The sequence below is a fragment of the Populus alba genome, chromosome 10, assembly GCF_005239225.2.
Source record: "Populus alba chromosome 10, ASM523922v2, whole genome shotgun sequence".
NCBI classification, from domain to species: Eukaryota; Viridiplantae; Streptophyta; class Magnoliopsida; order Malpighiales; family Salicaceae; genus Populus; species Populus alba.
Genome location: NC_133293.1, coordinates 8,647,451 through 8,665,466, shown reverse-complemented (window position 1 = coordinate 8,665,466; position 18,016 = coordinate 8,647,451). Strand labels below are relative to the sequence as shown.

Sequence of the window (18,016 nt, the reverse complement as noted above, 5' to 3'; positions counted from 1 at the left end):
ACTTGGTAAAATTAAACTCAAATTGATTTTATAAGTTTAAATGATTTTACAAGTCAACATGTATCTAACATGTAAAATCAAACTAAAAGTTCAAAAATCAATAAAATCAGTAAAATTCGATCAAACTCAATAAAATTAGTAAACTCAGACCGATTTTACAAGTTTAAAATAAGTATAAAATTGTGCAATCTAATAATATCTTAGCATTTTCATTGTTCCAAATTTATATATTATAAAACTTGTGCAATATAATAATCAAAGGCTCAATTTTAACTATAATTATTATAATTTTTTTAACAATATAAGTTATTTATGGATTTTATTTTCATAAAATAAAAATACCTATTCATATTCTTACATATCATTATGTAATTATTAATATATCAATTGGTATATTTTTCTATTTTAGCTTGCAAATATATAGAATAAAAATTATAAATTAATATAATGTTAAATAATCTATTAAAATTTAAAAAAAATTCATTTAAATAAGTTAATTTTTCTAAAAAATTCAATGTAAAAAAAATAAAAAACTTGAACTTTTCTATTATTTATTTCACTTTTATTTTAATTATATTATAGTTATACTGTTAATATATAATTAATTAAAACATTTTATTTATAATTTTATAGTTTTACGATTGAATTTTACAATTTAAGTTTAGCAAAAAAACATTTTTTAAAACGTAACCAGTTACCACACATTAAGTAGGAGGTGTGAAACAATTATCATTATCAAATCAGAAAAAAAACACGAGCCACTGGGTCCACTTATCAGGACCATTACCAACATGAACATCGTGCAAAAAAAATCATATTACAAACCCCAGCTAGTTTATGAACGAGGCTTTGCTGTAATAATTCAAAACATTTCCCCTTTCTTCAAGGGGCCACACGCTCTTTCCAGCGAGCAAGTATGAGGATCCCATACTCACAGAGTTCATTATCTGCTAACAGGGACGAGCAAAACCACAAAGCTAAACCACCCCCCTCAATGTGGACAACCACCGAAAAGTATTTTACAATTTCCACCATGTGTTCAGTGCAAGTAAAACCTAACAAGCAGCTGATACGCCTGACCTGAAAGGAACAAAAAAAGCAAAACTTACGAGGATAGCAGAATTTACATTCAGACGCTTCGCGTTGGGACATGTCAAGGAGAGAAACACGAAATTATCACATACAATATCCTTGGTTCAACTGGCTACATTAAATAGTTACGGACACCATTGATGACCACGCAGGACAAGCTTCCAATTGCAGAAACTATACAGCAAGCTTTCCCATGCATTGCTTCACCGCATATTTTCTCTGCGACGCACATATCGGGTTCTGTCATTATATCTTGGTCTGTCATTTGCTCTCTGTGGCTGTGGCTCCACCCTTTTCTGCCTTTCAGGTGGCCGTTGAACTATCTCTCCATTCACAAATAACTCAGCTGCCATTAAAAGAAAGCCATACAACATTAGGAAAAGGAATATTATGACGAATAAGTCTCTAAACTATGCAATGGGGAGAAAAGAACCTCTTCACCATGAGGGTGAAGAAGCAACAGACTAAAATTAGTCCATTGAAAGCATTGTGTTAGTTGAGAGGAAGTTAGGCCCGTAAAATAAAGGGAAGTTCAGACTAAAATTTGGATTGATGAAGAACATTTCTTACTAGAACCGACAAAAGTTAACCATGCAGCCACAACCATAAGCCTTTACAATCTCAAGAACAGATATCAAAGGCAGAGATCGAATGCAGGGTCAACCAGCCAGTTTGAACAAATGATATTCATCAAGCTATCAAAGTTTTCTATTCAGGACAGAAAAAGAAAGAACAAGCAGCAAGCCATAAAACAAAGAAAATAGAATCAACCCTGTCAATAAATTCACCAAGGAAATAACTACACAATTTAACTTTCAAACAATTAGTAAAAAATGTAGCAGACGCATTTCATCTCCACTGGTCTGCATCTCCATGGAATATGAAGAACAGAACAGTATAGAGAGCAATTTTATATAAGTCCATTAGCATTCAAAGCTAAACATTGCCCATAAGACTCTTTAGCTTTGCCAAGATGGACTGTGAGTTAAGAGGAACTTTACAAAAGCAATAAAATTTATGTATCATATCAAATGATTCTGCACCTCAATTGAGCACAAGAAGAAAAGAACAGGTAATGTTAGTAGATTGATGTGAGTTCATTAGCATTCAAAGCTAGACATAGTCTTGGCATTGTGTTTCGGAAGAGCTTTTGAAAAAAATTGAAATTTTTTTATTTTTTGTTTTTACTTCAAATTAATATTTTCAGATCATTTTAATATGCTAGTGTCAAAAATAATTTTTTTAAAATAAATAAAAAAAACATTATTTGATGTGTTTTGTAATGAAAAGCATTTTGATAAGCAACCGCTACCACACTCCCAAACACACTCGCCTGGCCAAGATGGACCGAGACAGAACAGGCGGCAATTCATAAACAAAGAGATAGAATCAACCTATAAGAACATTCACCAAGGAAATAACTACACAATTCATCTTTAAAACACTTGGCAAATGGTGTAGGAGTCATTTTTCATCTCCACTGATCTGCATCTCCATGGAATATAAAGCACAGAACAGTATAGAGAGAACAATTTGATATAAGTCCATTAGCATTCAAAGCTAAACATTGCCCATAAGACTCTATAGCTTTGCCAAGATGGACTGTGCATTAAAGAAGAATCAAATCATGCCATCACCATTATTTCTTCCTATCGAAAACTTCATGCACCAAATCTTTGTCAAAATCACATTGATGCACATGCATAGAATATATTACTTCCAAACGCACAGAGTTAAAGAACAACACGCACAGAGTTATCCTAACCACTGAAATTCTAGATGAGTCCTAAACAAAAGCAAATTAGTAGCACTCTTAGAAAGAAGTACAAAGCCTTACCACCATAGTCCTTGTATTCAGGGTCAACGTAAGAATCCGGGAGGACAAAGAGAACACCGGGCAGACCTATTAACAATGAAAATAAAAAAGTAATCCAAGTGGGAAAGGCATTGTAAATCCAACTTTTGAATTGCAGTGACTTAAAAAATGAACAGACCTTCAAGCTTGTTAGAGGTTTCCTCATCAATCTCGCATCCAAACCCAAAATACCTCTCACACGAAACATTATAAATCTTCTTCTTTGCTTCCTCCTCACTGATAACAACAAAAAAAAAAACAATAATAAAAAAAGATAAGCAGTCAAGAAAACCACAAAAATCGAAACGTTCAATTAAAAAAACGAGACCCATTTACCCATTTTACCTGCCAACAACTTTAGAAAGAGTTTGAATATAGCAATCAATCATTTGTTGTTTAGTAGCACCCTCACCACCAGGCTTATCCATAACAATAAGCCAGTGCTCATAATCACAACCAGGGAAAAGCGGGGCCATCTCATTGGGTGGCCGGTCACTAAAGTTTGACCCTGAGTTCAGGGGCGAATAACCCGAGTTTCCAGCTCGATTGACCCGGCATCGAATGGACGTGAAACGGGTGGGGTTAGTGGTTTTGTTGATGGATTGTAGAGCGTGAGAGAGTGAGGGTAGAGATTGGCGGCAGGGAAGAACAGTGGGAAGTGAAGGAGGATGGGTTATGGAGAAGGTGGAGAGGAGGCGTTTGGGGAGGAGGATGCAGAGACTGAGGTGGCGGGTGGCGAGGGAGCGAACTAGGGTTGGGGTCATTCTGATAAGAGAGCGAGAGAGATGAGGGTTTAGGAGATGATTATGACCGTTGAGAGTTTTTGGAAGGGGGCTATTTATCTTTATTTTCTTACCTCTCTTGAGTTTTTCGACTTGGGCCTAGAAGAAGACTTGAGTTAGGGACTTTTAGGTTAGACTTTAGAGTACATACCTAGTCAATGCTTTCAATATTTTTGCTTTGAGAAAAAATAGCTAAAAGGTGGGGGGAAAATGTCAAATAATTTTATTTTATAATTTTATTGCTGTGTCTCAGTCTCTCAGAGGGCATCCAGCCATCCACCTGAGAAGGATCATTTCAACAGAGGCACATATATTTGCCCCACAACAATTTCCTTTCAAATAAATGAACTAGACATGCCTTGTAATGTTATATGCTCTCTATTCAGTTCATGCTAAAGATCATTTGTGTTTCCTGCATTTGGTTCCATGTTGTAACTTAAATATGGTGGATTCTGGATTTTGATCCATGTCTTTTCTACATTTGGCAAAAAGCTTGAATCACTGCTGCAAAAACAATTTCCAGTACACTGAAAAGGGGCGAGACATGCGAAACTAATAGAATGTTTGGCAACCTTTTATCATTCAAACGCACAACATACATTAGAACAGGAAACATTAAGGATTCAAGTAATAATACAGTTCTTGATCTTGACCTTCTTATTGATTATCTAAAAAATCCATATCCAAGTAATTTAACAAAGCCCCCAGGAGGTCCCATGTCTTTATTAAGAGCGGTTGCCGTGTCCACATCCTGATTCAGCAACTTCAATGAGGCCTTGGTCTTGAAACCATATGCTCTGACTTCTGTAAGCATAAATACAAGAAATTCAAAGCTGTGTTTGGATTAACTTTCAACTAGGAATGCTACAGAATACTTTGTATGTAAAGTAGCTTTAAATGCCCGCAATTCTGTTTACAGAACAACATGATCCTACAGCAGCAGAATAAGAGAAAGCATTTGAGATGTACTGCGCAATCATGTATCAGTTCAAAATCTTGACTACTTAAGTAAAGCACAATTTCTTTTCCTGCTGTTTTCTTTTGTACTCGATCCATTTCTTTGTATTGGTGATGGTATGATATTATTCTCATTGCATGACAATATTGACAATTTCAATAGCACCTCGGACGCTGTTTATACTTAAAGAACTTAAAATATTTCATTTTACTTGGTTATTCATGCCAATGCTCATTACTTTAAAAAAATCAAACCAAATCAAATAGAAATTAAACCTCTGAATGAGAGAGAGAGTGAGAGAGACGGTCAGCAAAAGATAACCATGTGATGCAAATGAGACGAATGAAATGAATGGTTTTAATTTGAATCTTCACAAGTAAATTTTAGTTTTTCTTCTAGATCTATTCTATTTGGGGATTAATCTAATTCAGAAATTTTAATACTATTCAGAATATTTGTTTATAATTTATGTAGGAAATTATAGCAGTATTTAGGAGCTTTCTGTTAGTTATGTCTCATGATTTCCTTTTTTCTACGTTGCTTCTATTTCCTGCTTGACTTAGAACTACTAAGCTTTTGGTGCCTAAAAGAAGCACATATTCAGACCTGAAACATAGAATTATAAGTCTTTTGGTTGGTTTGACAGCTGCAGCCTAAGAGTGTTTCGTCTGTTCTCAGTTTCTCTGAGTGCTTCTTGTTCTTATTCCCCGTCAATGTTCTTCTTGCTACAGTACCCCGGCTACTATTCATGGCAGTAATGACATCCCAATTTCTTCCAAAATAGTTGCTAATCTACCATAATTTGCATACACCAACCCAAGATCACTCAAAACGTTTTTGCAGGGCACCAGAATAATTAAAAGCAGTCCTAAGTAGCGATATCCAGGTAGTCCACCAGAATAACTAAAATTAAAATCAACATCAGATAAGTAGCTCAAACTTTATCAAATTATAAAAAATATGATATCATATGAATGTCTAAGAAAATTCCTTAAGTATTCATGACTCTATAACAAATGTGGATCATGGTAAAATTAGGACCTGTCCAGAATTGTTTATTATTTATAAGCAATATCACCCCCAATAGGGAGAAAAAAAAGGAAGCAGTCATAGAAGTAGAAGGCCACGAACCTGCTCAGTATAAGGCAGATACTTCCCATCAAATGTCACAACTACACGATCCTTTCCATCTACACCTTTCACTTTGTCAACAGAACAGTAGAAGTCTATAGCTGACATGCTGACCAAAAGAGTAGACAGCAAATGAGTAAACGAATTAAGTTGATACTCGATAATCAAATAACATGAACTTCATTTATCTAACCTTAAGCATTGAGCAAATTGTGAATTTCAAGTCAACCTCTTTTCATTTTTTCCTTTATGGACGACACACACAGTAGTTTTCCCAAAGTTGGGCCAAGCAACGATAGCAATTAGGATGCACCAACATCTTGGACACATATCACAACAGTATAGTAGACAACATTTTAAGAAAAGACAAGAGCAATGGATCTACTGCATGCTTGATTTGACTGTTCATAAGAAAATAAAGGAAACACAAACTCTGACTGTTGAACTTTTGTCATCTAGAGTGGAAAAGGATAAAAGACCTCCACTCGTTAAGCGCTCAACTACATGCCTTGTTTTATTGAGTTTTCAATTTAAGAAATCCAACAACTCAAGTACTCAAACTAGCAAAACATCATCCTGAATCACTCTCCATAATGAAACTTCAACTCAAGTACTCAAACAAGAAAAACATCATCCTGAATCACTCTTGAGTCTTGATAATGAAACCTCATCATTTAAATGCTCACTGCTTCCTCGTAATAGCTGACGAAAAATTTACAATTGAGTGTCCATTTCAACTACAGAAAATAAAATGCTAGTATAAGCAACAACATTTTAGACTAACTTCTGAGCTGCAAAATCTGTAGAAGCACGGACAAGACAAGAGAAGTACAAGTTTGCACTTAAATGGTGTTCGGTTACGGAACGCATTTCATTATAGTTATAAAAGGTAATGGGATCCAGTTTCAAAGCAAATATACAGGACTTGGAGGCCAAGTGAGTCCCAATGCAAAACACCAATGTATACTTGCCCAGATTGAATTAATAGAAGTTGAGTTTCAAATTGATAAAATAATGACAAAATTACGGTAAATCTGATTCTGTAAATTCGATTCATCACAGCAACACGAAAACAAAACTTGAAAGAAATAGCTACCTCATAGATAATTTAAACAAACAGGAATAGTAATAAACTTACATGCCATCACCAAACTCTTCATTGATGATTTCCTTTATACTCTCACCAAAATGCATCACTGCCTCATTCAACCTACATACAAAACATTTCAACATCTCACTAATTCTCAGACCTTAACCAAAAAATGCAAAGTTGAAATTTTGAGAAACAGAGCGAAAACCCACCTGTAAACACAAGGTTCTTGAATCAAGTTGGGGTCATAGGACCTCATGGGAGGTCTCATCATTTCCTGAATCAGGTCCTCGGGCAGCTCAGGTAAGGCTGCCCGTAGCTTTGGGGCAGTATCAGGGTTCAGTTGAGCCTGACGTCTTAGTAACTGGGCCACATACACATTTGTCAGCCCAGTTTGCTCTGCTATCTGACTGCAGCTCTTGCCGGAATGGCGCTTCACGGCCTCCAGGCGGTTGATTATTGTCTTTTTGTTCTCTTCCATTTGAAGATGAAGCAGTGATCAGACTAGTTTTTTCCTTCTCTTTTTGTCTCGTCTCAGTGAGATGAGCAAGTGGGAAGTGGATTAGGTCCTAACTAGGGACTAAAACATAAGTAGAATGAAGTTTTGGACCGACATTGAATTGTTATGATGGCGAGGGACTGAAAGTTTATCATTTTAAAAATTAAGATAAACTCATAAAAGTGAACTTTTTACCCAATTTCAAAGTTACCATCTATTTTCTTCTCCATTCTTATTTTAGTCCTCTTTCTTTCAATCTTGCTCTTCCTCAACAAATCTAGAGAAATTAACCTTTAATTTGGCCACAAAAGAATGAAATCACTCAAAACAAAACCTTGGTGATCAAAATGAAAAAAAAAAATCACATAGTAAATCTAAGTGAAAGGTGAGAGGAAACATAATGTTTGGTCCACGGTATTTTTTCAACGTGATTTAGTTTTTTACTAGTTATATGGCCCGCGCTCCGCTGCGGGTCAATTTTTTTATATAAAAAATATTAAAAAAAAATTAAAATTTAAGAGTATTATGTTTTTCTACAAAGTTATACTAAGAGCATTAGGTTTGTCTATCACTCCTTACCCAAAAGTTATATTTATAATATTAATAATAATATTAAACTTGCATGATCCAAGTTTAAGTGAGTTTGATTGCAACATCAAACTCGAAGCTTTTAATATGAATCTGGTTGCAAGGTTTTGTTATAAAAGTATGATAATTAAAAAGAAAAAACATTTAATATTACAGAATAAAACTTAAAAAAAAATAATTGAAAATAAAAAACAATAAAGCAAACCATTATTATGATGAATGGTGCTTTGCAAGGAAGGGTATAGTAAAATCCCCTCATGAGATCACAATAATTTAATGACCAGTAAACAAAACAAATCATAAAGTTGAATTCTTAATCAAATCGGTATTAAAAGATGAAATTGAAAGAAAAAAATTACTTAAGAAAAAGAAAAAAAATCTTAATCAACTGGTTTAACCCGTCAAACTTGGGATTCATGTCATAAAATTAAAAGAAAAAAAAATTGATGTCTTTAGTTATAGTTAATTATAATATTTAAAGATGAAATTGGAAGAAAAGGCTAATAAAAAAAAAGAAAAAAAAATATGAATCAACTGGGTTAACCCACCAAATCAGGTTAACCCGTCAAACCTAAGATTCGTGTCATGAGAGTGAGATAACTAAATAGAAAACAATTAACATTAATAAACTAAAATGAAAAAAAAATATTAATTAAAAAGAACAAAAATAAAGGGAAAAAAACCTACATGAAGAAAAAAAAAACTAACGAAAAAAAAAATTGAATTAACTGGGTTAACCCGTCAAACCAGGTTAATCCGTCAAACCTGGTATTCGTGTCATGAAAGTTTGATAACTAAACATAAAAAAACTTAATATTAACATACTAAATTTAAAAATAATAATTATAAAGCAAAAAGAACAAAAATACTAAACAAAAAAAATATTAATTAAAAAAAAACCTACATGAAGAAAAAAACCAATGAAGAAAAAGAAAAAACAATCTGAATTAACTGGGTTAATCCTTCAAACCAGATTAAACCATCAAATTTGGGATTCGTGTCATGAAAGTTTGATAACTGAATAGAAAAAAAAAATTTACGGGTTAACCCAGAATTAGTTGGGTTAATCCATCAAACCCGGAATCCGTGTTATGAAAATTTTATAACTAAATAGAAAAAATTTGACATTAACAAACTAAATTAAATGAAAAATTAATTAAAAAGAAAAATCAGAAAAAATTCGAGTTAACGCGTCAAACCCGTAACCCATGTAATAAAAGTTTGATAACTAAACAGAAAAAAATTTAACATTAACAAAAAAAATTAAACAAAAAAAATATTAATTAAAAAAAAAAAGAAAAACAAAACAGGTTAAAAAAAAAAAAAAAGAAAAAAAAACCTCAAAAAAACAAAGCATAAAAAAAGGCAGCTAAGAGTTTCAATATGGACTGCACCCGAAAAAACTAATTAAAAAGAAAAACCAGAAAAAAAAATCCGGGTTAACCCATCAAACCCAAAACTTGTATCATAAAAATTTGATAATTAAATAGAAAAAAATTTAACATTAACAAAAAAAAAAAACATTCATTAAAAAAAAAAAAACAACTTATAAAAAGAAAAAAAAAACAGCCTTAAAAAAAAAAAAAACAAAAAACAGAAAAAGAAGATAGCTCAGCGTTTCACTGTGGACTTGCACAGTGAAATACTGAGCTGTTTTAGCTATTGTTATAATAATACGTGGCTCGCGCTACGCTGCGGGTCAATTTTTTTATATAAAAAATATTTAAAAAAATTAAAATTTAAGAGTGTTAGGTTTTTCTACAAAGTTATACTTAAAAGCATTGGGTCTATCTGTTACTCATGATCCAAAAATTTTATTTATAATATTAATAATAATATTAAACTTGCATGACCCAAGTTTAAGTGGGTTTTGTTGCAACATCAAACCCGGAGCCTTTGATATGAGTCTGGTTGCAAGGTTTTGTTATAAAAGTGTGATAATTAAAAAGAAAAAAAATTTAATTTTACAGAATGAAATTAAAAAGAAAAAAGATTAATTGGAATGAAGAAAACAATAAAACAAAACATTATTCCGATGAATAATGCTTTGCAAGGAGGGGTACAGTAAAATCTCCTCATGAGATCACAATAATTTAATGACCAGTATACAAAACAAATCTTAAAGTTTAATTCTTAATCAAATCGATATTAAAAAGATCAAATCAAAAGAAAAAAGCTACTTAAGAAAAAAAAAATCTTAATCAACTGGTTTAACCCGTCAAACTTGGAATTCATGTCATAAAATTGAAAGAAAAAAGATTTATGTCTTTTAGTTATAGTTAATTACAATATTTAAAGATGAAATTGGAAAAAAAAAAAAACTAATAAATAAAAAGAAAAAAAAATATGAATCAACTGGGTTAACCCACCAAATCAGGTTAACCTGTCAAACCTGAGATTCGTGTCATGAGAGTGTGATAACTAAATAGAAAACAATTAACCTTAATAAACTAAAATGAACAAAAAAAAATATTAATTAAAAAGAACAAAAACAAAGGAAAAAAAACCTACAGGAAGAAAAAAAACTAATGAAGAAAAAGAAAAAAAAAATCTGAATTAACTCGGTTAACCCGTCAAATCAGGTTAATTCATCAAACCTGGGATTCGTGTTATGAAAGTTTGATAACTAAATAGAAAAAAACTCAGTATTAACAAACTAAATTTTAAAAAAATAATTAAAAATCAAAACAAAAAAACAAAAATACTAAACAAAAAACATATTAATTAAAAAAAAAAGCCTTCACGTAAAAAAAAAACTAATGAAAAAAAAGAGAAAAAAATCTGAATTAACTGGGTTAACCCTTCAAACCAGGTCAACCCGTTAAATTTGTGATTCGTGTCATGAAAGTTTGATAACTGAATAGGAAAAAAAAAATTTACGGGTTAACCCAGAAATAGCTGGGTTAACCCCTCAAACCCGGAATCCGTGTCATGAAAGTTTGATAATTAAATAGAAAAAAATTTAACAAAAAAATTAATTAAAAAGAAAAACAAAAAAAAAATCCTGGTTAACGCGTCAAACCCGGAACTCATGTATTGAAAGTTTGATAACTAAATAGAAAAAAAATTAAACATTAATAAAAAAAATAAACAAAAAAATATTAATTAAAAAAAATAAAGAAAAAGAAACAGCTTAAAAAAACAAAGAAAAAAAAAAACAGCTTAAAAAAAAAACAAAAATAGCTAAGCGTTTCACTGTGGATTGAATTCGAAAAAATTAATTAAAAAGAGAAAAAAAATCCGCGTTAACCCATCAAACCCAATATCATGAAAATTTAATAACTAAATAGAAAAAAATTTAATATTAACAAATTTTTTTTTTTAAAAAAAAAACATTAATTAAAAAAAAATAGCTTAAAAAAGACAAAGAAGAAGAAAAAAAGCATGGAAAAAAAAGTCAAATGTAAAAAAAAAAAAAAAAAAAAAAAAAAAAAAAAAAAAAAAAAAAACCCGGAAAAAGAAGACATCTCAGCGTTTTACTGTGGACTTGCACAGTGAAACACTGAGCAGTTTTAGTTTATTGTTAATAATAATAATAATAACGATATGGTAGGGTAGGGTAGGATATGGCGTCGACTACGAAGAATTGGTGAGCCACGTCACTCCTCACTAATCATGAGGGCCTTGGTTCGTCGTTGGAAAATATAGTATTTATTTTTAATTAATAACAAGTAATATTTTCATACAAATAAGTAATAAAAAGTAACATTTTCAATTAATTTGTATATAGGTTTTCTATTTATTTTTAGTATGAAAAATAATATTAACTTCAAGATGTTGTTCTTGTGGATAAGAAAGTTTGATTTTTTATCTTAACTTCCTGTATTTAAATCCCAGGATCAGCATATAAGAAAATTTATTGTATTATTTTTAATTTAATAGCATGTAAAAAAATTATGATTAATGAATAATTAATTTTTAAATAAAAAATTATTTTAAAAAATAACCATAGTCATCCTCTAAAACTGGAATTTTTTTTTTATCAAAATTTAAATTTTTTAATAATAATAATAAAAATTCTTCCTCCATAAACTTTCTCATTACAAAACCCACAGAAAAAGTAATTCGAAATTATCTTATTTTGCTTACAGAATTACAAATTTAATCCAATGGCATAATATTAACATTGGTATAGCATAGATAAAAATTAGATTTTGCAACCCTAATATTACATTACTGAACAATAGAGAAATAGGTAGAGAAGACTATAATATTTTCTTAAAAGTCCATAATTCAATAATATAATGAAAAAGATTGTGGTGATTTTTAAAATGATTTTTACTTTAAAATATATTAAAATAATTTTTTTAATTATTTAAAATTTATTTTTAAAATTAGCATATAAAAACAATCCAAAATCATACAAAAATTTATTTTAAAGAAAAAAACAAGTTTTTTAAATTTTCAGAAATGTTTTTTAAACACAAAAACAAAAAAACTTGTTATTAACAAACCTAATAAAAAAATTCAAAATTATGTACAAAAAGTAATTGAAATCCAAAACTTAACTAAAAAAATAATCAAAACAGCAAAAAATATAAAATTTATAGACCTAATTTAAACCTACTATTTTTGCTAAACTAAATATTTGAAACTCTTAGTTTATTCATAAACTCTATCTAATTTATACTGGCCCTTGAATCCATCAAGAACAAGTGGAAGTGCCACGTCAGCATATCCTCAGGCTGACGGGTTCCGTTTTTCATTTTCCACCCTTAATAAGTCCACGTCGAGCGATCATTTTCGATCTAGGGATTATGTTTGCTTCCCATCGTCTTCTTCCTCTCCTTTTCTTCTTCAACGCACATATCTGTCAAGAGAAGCTGTCAAATTTCTCTTTCTACTTGCCTCGATCCAGCTGTCATGGTCCGGATTAAATTCTTACACCGGAAATTAAACAAATTGCTCAATGTTTAGCCTTTTTGCTCGCAAGCTAGTTGGTGGAAGCTTCTTCTTCTTTCTGATACCATGTCGATTCAACGCTGCCTGTGCTCGGACATTACAAGACCTGTGGTCATCTCTGGACTTCGTCGTTGTTTGATTTCCACCTTTTACTAGCCGTTCATCCCCAACCTAGCCGACCCCCTTTCTATACTGGACTGGGTGTCAAAGCTTGAAGTGTACTCGGATTATCCGATACATTTTTTTTATTATTATGTCAAAACCCGAGTTATTTTTTTTTAAAATTAAAATTCTAGTGTTCTGGTGTTTTAATTTTTTTTTAATTGAAATGAAGGATTCACATGTATAGCTTGTGAACGATTAAAAAAATATATTTTATTATTTATTTATTTTAAATTAATATATTTTTGATATTTTAAAATTATTTTGATATATTGATGTTAAAAATATTATTTTTATATATTTTAAAATAAAAAATATTTTAAAAAATAATCGCTATTATATTCTGAAACGCCTTTTAAATATATTCAATATACTTAATAGATCTATTTATAATTTTGTTAAAATTCAATTGATTTTAAAAAAATTAAAATTATAATGTTTTGATGTTTTTAATTTTTTTTTTTTTTTTTGAAATGAGTTAACATTTATAGCTTGTAATCCAGGCTTTATGTTTAGTAGACTCCAAAACAGGTTTAATAACCATATTAATTATTTTTTTATTCTAAGTAGTTTTATATATTTTTTTTTCATATAACCATATTGTATATTATCTATATAGTATTAAAACAATAGCAATTTGCAAGGAATGTTACGCAGAAAGCTTTGATTTTGACACATGAATATGGTCATACGTGTAAGAGATCTAAACATAACTGTTTTTAGCTGTTTTTATCTAAAAATAGTGTTTAATTAATATTTTTTTAAATCAAAGTAAATATCATTTTTAGAGAAAACCATTCTGCTCTTGAAATAAAGTAGGCTACCCCCTCTTTTAATAATAATAAAAAAAAAAACATAGCTGCTTATTATAGTATGTATTTTTATTTTAATTAAAATGACAATTTTCTTCATTGTTTTTTTATATTTATTAACTTGGATGTCTAGATTAGATTATGCGTATCTCGACTAATTTTATGAGTTTTAAAATTAATGACTATGTAACCTTCAATAACCATATAATTTGTAAAATTTAAATTAATTACATTTAAAAAATAAATCTAAAACTTAACTAGATAAATTACACATCTTAAAGTTTCTCCTAAAGTTTCTCCGTTGTTTTTTTTTTTTTTATTTGCATGGATGTCCGGGCCAGCTTGCGGGCACCACGACTAATCCCACAGCTTACTGAACATCCTGCAAACCCAGTGAACATATAAGGCACCGCGGGGCTGACAGGCGTGCACAATGAGGTTTGAACCCAGGATGCAGAGAAAAAGAACAAGTCCATTCAACTACTGGGTCAAGACCTCAAGTTCTTCTCCGTTGTTTTTTTTAATTACATATGTCAAAGCACAACAAAAGATTTTAACCAGACACTGTTTAGCACAACACGATAACCAATAAAAAACTCTATTTAAAATGAAAAGCAGGTGCCTGATCACATTGTGCTACACGTGAATATTATAAAATGAGATAGATCTCATGTGTTATATGTTCATATAAAAAAACATCAAAGAATATTTAAGAAGCGAGAAATCAAGATAAATTTTTTAAACAAAAAAATCCAGATGATTCTTACAATATATATTTGTTTTTTATTATTTTGATTTAAACCAATTGAGATTTTATATTATAAACTTTAATCTAATAAGTACATCGACTTTTATTTTTTTGTCAATAAGTAAGAATATAAAAAAAGACAATGAAATTGCTTTCATGCTATATAATCCATATCAAAACCCTTTAAATTATTTAAAAAATATGACAAGATAATAGTTGAATTATATATCATTTACACCATCATTATCTTTCAATTAAACCCTTTACTAGTAAAATTGTAAAGCCATATAATACAATCTATAATATTTCATTAAATTAAATATGGATAGAGAGCGTGAAATATATTATATGCACATGTTCTAAAATGACTTTTTGTTTTTTTTTTTTCCATCATAATATTTTTTTAATCCATCCCAATCAATATCAACTGATCAATTGAGGAATAGGTGTGTGTTTTGAGCTAATAAGAAAATAATTTGTATCATTATTTCTTTTAAATACAAACTGGAGGACTTGGGCCAATGAGCATCTCTCACGTGTATAAGATTTGTTACCATTCCTACGAAAATTAGCAAAACACAGCAGGACGACAGCTACTAACAACATTGGACTACAACTCGTTTTTTGAACGTACAAAGATTTCTTACGGCGGCGTGAACACGGTCGAGAAGGAGACGGACAAGCTGAGACCCGACGCAACCACTTCCTCCGGTGGCACACACTCCCTCTCCATTCTTCTGCATTGTTTCCTCCCCTCTCTCTCTCTCTCTCTCCCCCCTCTGTGTTTGTTTGCCAGACTTGAGTGTTCTTTCAGTCTCTCTCTCTTTCTGCGTCTGCTAAACCTGGTCTGGTAGTTGAATATCCTTGTAAGAGTTTATATTTCTTGAAATTAATGTTTTTTCTGAATGAATTTTAGCAATCTATCTACATTAGCAGCATCTATCAGTGCAAGAGAATCTTTATTTTCCAGGAACACCAGGGCTGGCAACATGTTAGGAAGAACTAAAATCCAGTTTTTCTTTATATATTTTTTAATTTTAAAATTTATAAAATTAATCAAAAAATGTATAAATTATCCGAACACTCACGTTAAAAAATTCCTTGCTTAACCTGTCTGTGAACTGTTCCAACTATAAGAGGCATCATGTTTAAGAACTCGTCTGCTAATGTGTTAGTTAAAATATTTTTATTTAAAAAATATATATTAAAATAATTTTTTTGTTTTAATTTATTCTTAACAATTTTGTATCAATACAATATGAAAATATAAAAAAGAATTATAAGTTCTAAACGCATAAAACCGTACAAACGCTAATGATAAACGCACTACACAAGATCATAACTAGCACGGCAGTATTTAACGGAGACATGCCATGGACGCCCAGCATCACACGTCAAATGCCGGCAAAAATTTAATGCCTAGCCCTAGCCAGCTCATTAATTGAATAATCATTATATTTCTTGTCCTCTCTTCAGATCAGAACTAGGGCATTGTTGAAGGGTTTCTAGATAACCGAACAAGCTAGAGTTAGAGGCTTGAGAGCTATGGTCCAGTTTGAACTAGTACTTTGGCAACATGCACATAGACTACACGATAAACTTGTAATTAAGGAACCAGAAACCCTCAATTCAATCCCTCACTTGTATATTATTTTTAATTGGGTCTTATACTTGTGAATTTTATCAATTTGGTTCTAAATATTTTATTAGAAAGGACCTAAGTGAGAATTGTGGGAAATGTGGACAAAAAGAAACAAATATTTTTATTATCAAGCTTATATATATAAACTATTGTTAATTACAAGAAAGGAGTAAAGGAGTAAAGGAGCTATTGTTACAAGAAAGGAGGAGAAGCCAGTTTTTTTAACATGATTTTACAATTAAATTATACAATAAAAAAAAAGAGAAAAGACAATAATATTTAAATAGATACTAAAAATAAATATACAGTAAATTATAAAATCCGATTTTTTTTTAAAGATCATTCTTATCATTTGGTGGAGGGAAATACTTAAAAGTTCTTTTCTAATAATATTAAAATATCATTTATATGCTAAAGAGAAAAATATATGTAATTCATATCTATAACTCATTAATAGAATTATGTGGTTTAATTGAGAGCATGATAAAATTAATGTCAGAATCACTTATATTTGGACATTCAATGCATGACTAAACTTGAGGGTAATGAGTCTCACAACTCTCCAAACCTATATATATGCTTAGACTTTGCCTGGTTGAGCAAAAAAATTGAATATGACAACTCATCAAATTCATATATATTAGAACTTAACAATTGACCGAGTCTAAAGATGTTGTCATAATCATAACTTTGTTTCTTTTCCTAAACATTTATTTTAGACGAACAAATATATATATAAAATATGCTGAAAAATCAATAATGAAAAAAAAAGGCTGGAAAAAATCAAATGAATGAATCATCAACTTAATTTTAGTGAGCACAACACACGATGAGAATCCCACTTCAAAGTGATGATAATGTAACCTTACAATATTAAAATAGCAGCCCGTTCAATTGTGCATTTTAAGTTTGTTAATTATGAATTTCATTTCCCTTAATTAACTTTGCTAGTGTCTCCCCCCCCCCTTTTTTTTTTCAGCCTAGGGCTTGCACAAATCCATGCCAGCTGCAAGGGGACAGAAGCAAGAACAGAAGGTCAAAACATTCCTTAGTATGAGCAATCAACTTTGAGACTCCAAATATATCTGTTATAACATTTATATTGGTAAAGGATAAAATTGAAAAAGAAATTTTACAAGAGCAATTGTTAAGAGTTTAGATTTTTAAGGATGCTTAATGTATTCCTTCATAAATGGAAGGGTTAGTGAAAAATAGAGAGAATAATTAATTTTCTTTTAATTTTAGAGAAAGAAAATTAAATATATATATATATATATATTTTTTTTTCTTAGATAAAAGAAAGGATGGGAGTGAAAAAACCAGTACCATTTACCAGGAAATTATCAACTCTACGCTTAGTACCTCCTCCGAAGAATGGATTCAAGCAAATTTAATTATTATTAAGGTATTTTTAACCTTTGTTTTTTAAATTAAAAGTGCACATATATTGTGATTTTAGGAATGCAACCTGTCTCAGAGTGTTTTTTTCACTTACCACCTACTCTCAACCAACCCCTCTACATGTAGATATAATTTATTTTTTTTTGCACCAAAATGGTATTTTTTTTGCTGACTTCCGTTCATGAATCCAAGTCCTAACAATGGCAAATCATCTAAGAAAATATCTTCAACTTGAAGTCCCTCGCCAAACCAGCTATTCCAAACTGAAAAGCATTTTCCCGAGTGAAAATGCACACCGAATTAACCTGAAAAGCACTTAACCACTTCCTGCTAAACATAAATCGCCCCAAGATG

General features: G+C 30.6%; 2 protein-coding genes across 5 annotated transcripts; both read right to left on the bottom strand.

The window, feature by feature from the left end:
• Positions 1-798: 798 nt before the first annotated feature.
• Positions 799-3,817, bottom strand: LOC118048874 (multiple organellar RNA editing factor 2, chloroplastic). 3 transcript variants are annotated; one of them, XR_004687561.2, is made up of 5 exons: positions 3,293-3,817; positions 3,087-3,184; positions 2,930-2,995; positions 1,185-1,438; positions 799-1,080 (listed from the first exon to the last, which is right to left on the bottom strand). XR_004687561.2 is itself a non-coding variant. In XM_035058715.2 (4 exons), exons 1-4 carry the CDS (start codon positions 3,709-3,711, stop codon positions 1,296-1,298), a joined length of 726 nt encoding a protein of 241 aa, XP_034914606.1. In that variant the 5' UTR covers positions 3,712-3,817; the 3' UTR covers positions 799-1,295. The 3 variants fall into 3 exon arrangements, 1 of the variants encoding a protein (XP_034914606.1); XR_004687562.2 differs by having other exon boundaries at positions 1,209-1,438; XM_035058715.2 differs by having other exon boundaries at positions 799-1,438.
• Positions 3,818-4,282: 465 nt separating this feature from the next.
• Positions 4,283-7,469, bottom strand: LOC118048876 (cyanate hydratase). 2 transcript variants are annotated; one of them, XM_035058716.2, is made up of 4 exons: positions 7,121-7,468; positions 6,957-7,028; positions 5,819-5,927; positions 4,283-4,533 (listed from the first exon to the last, which is right to left on the bottom strand). In XM_035058716.2, exons 1-4 carry the CDS (start codon positions 7,387-7,389, stop codon positions 4,495-4,497), a joined length of 489 nt encoding a protein of 162 aa, XP_034914607.1. In that variant the 5' UTR covers positions 7,390-7,468; the 3' UTR covers positions 4,283-4,494. The 2 variants fall into 2 exon arrangements, with proteins under 2 accessions (XP_034914607.1, XP_034914608.1); XM_035058717.2 differs by having other exon boundaries at positions 4,524-4,660; positions 7,121-7,469.
• Between the last annotated feature and the right edge of the window lie 10,547 nt (positions 7,470-18,016).

Bases quoted from the DNA above. Each gene is read 5' to 3' on its own strand.
- LOC118048874 (XM_035058715.2), bottom strand. From the start codon at position 3,711: ATGACCCCAACCCTAGTTCGCTCCCTCGCCACCCGCCACCTCAGTCTC. The intron at 3,185-3,292 runs GTAAAATGGGTA...TGTTGTTATCAG, and splicing joins CTTTCTAAAGTTGTTGGCAG to TGAGGAGGAAGCAAAGAAGA. The intron at 2,996-3,086 runs GTCTGTTCATTT...CATTGTTAATAG, and splicing joins AACCTCTAACAAGCTTGAAG to GTCTGCCCGGTGTTCTCTTT.
- LOC118048876 (XM_035058716.2), bottom strand. From the start codon at position 7,389: ATGGAAGAGAACAAAAAGACAATAATCAACCGCCTGGAGGCCGTGAAG. The intron at 7,029-7,120 runs GTGGGTTTTCGC...TTTTGTATGTAG, and splicing joins CAAGAACCTTGTGTTTACAG to GTTGAATGAGGCAGTGATGC. The intron at 5,928-6,956 runs GTAAGTTTATTA...TCTTTTGGTCAG, and splicing joins GAAGAGTTTGGTGATGGCAT to CATGTCAGCTATAGACTTCT.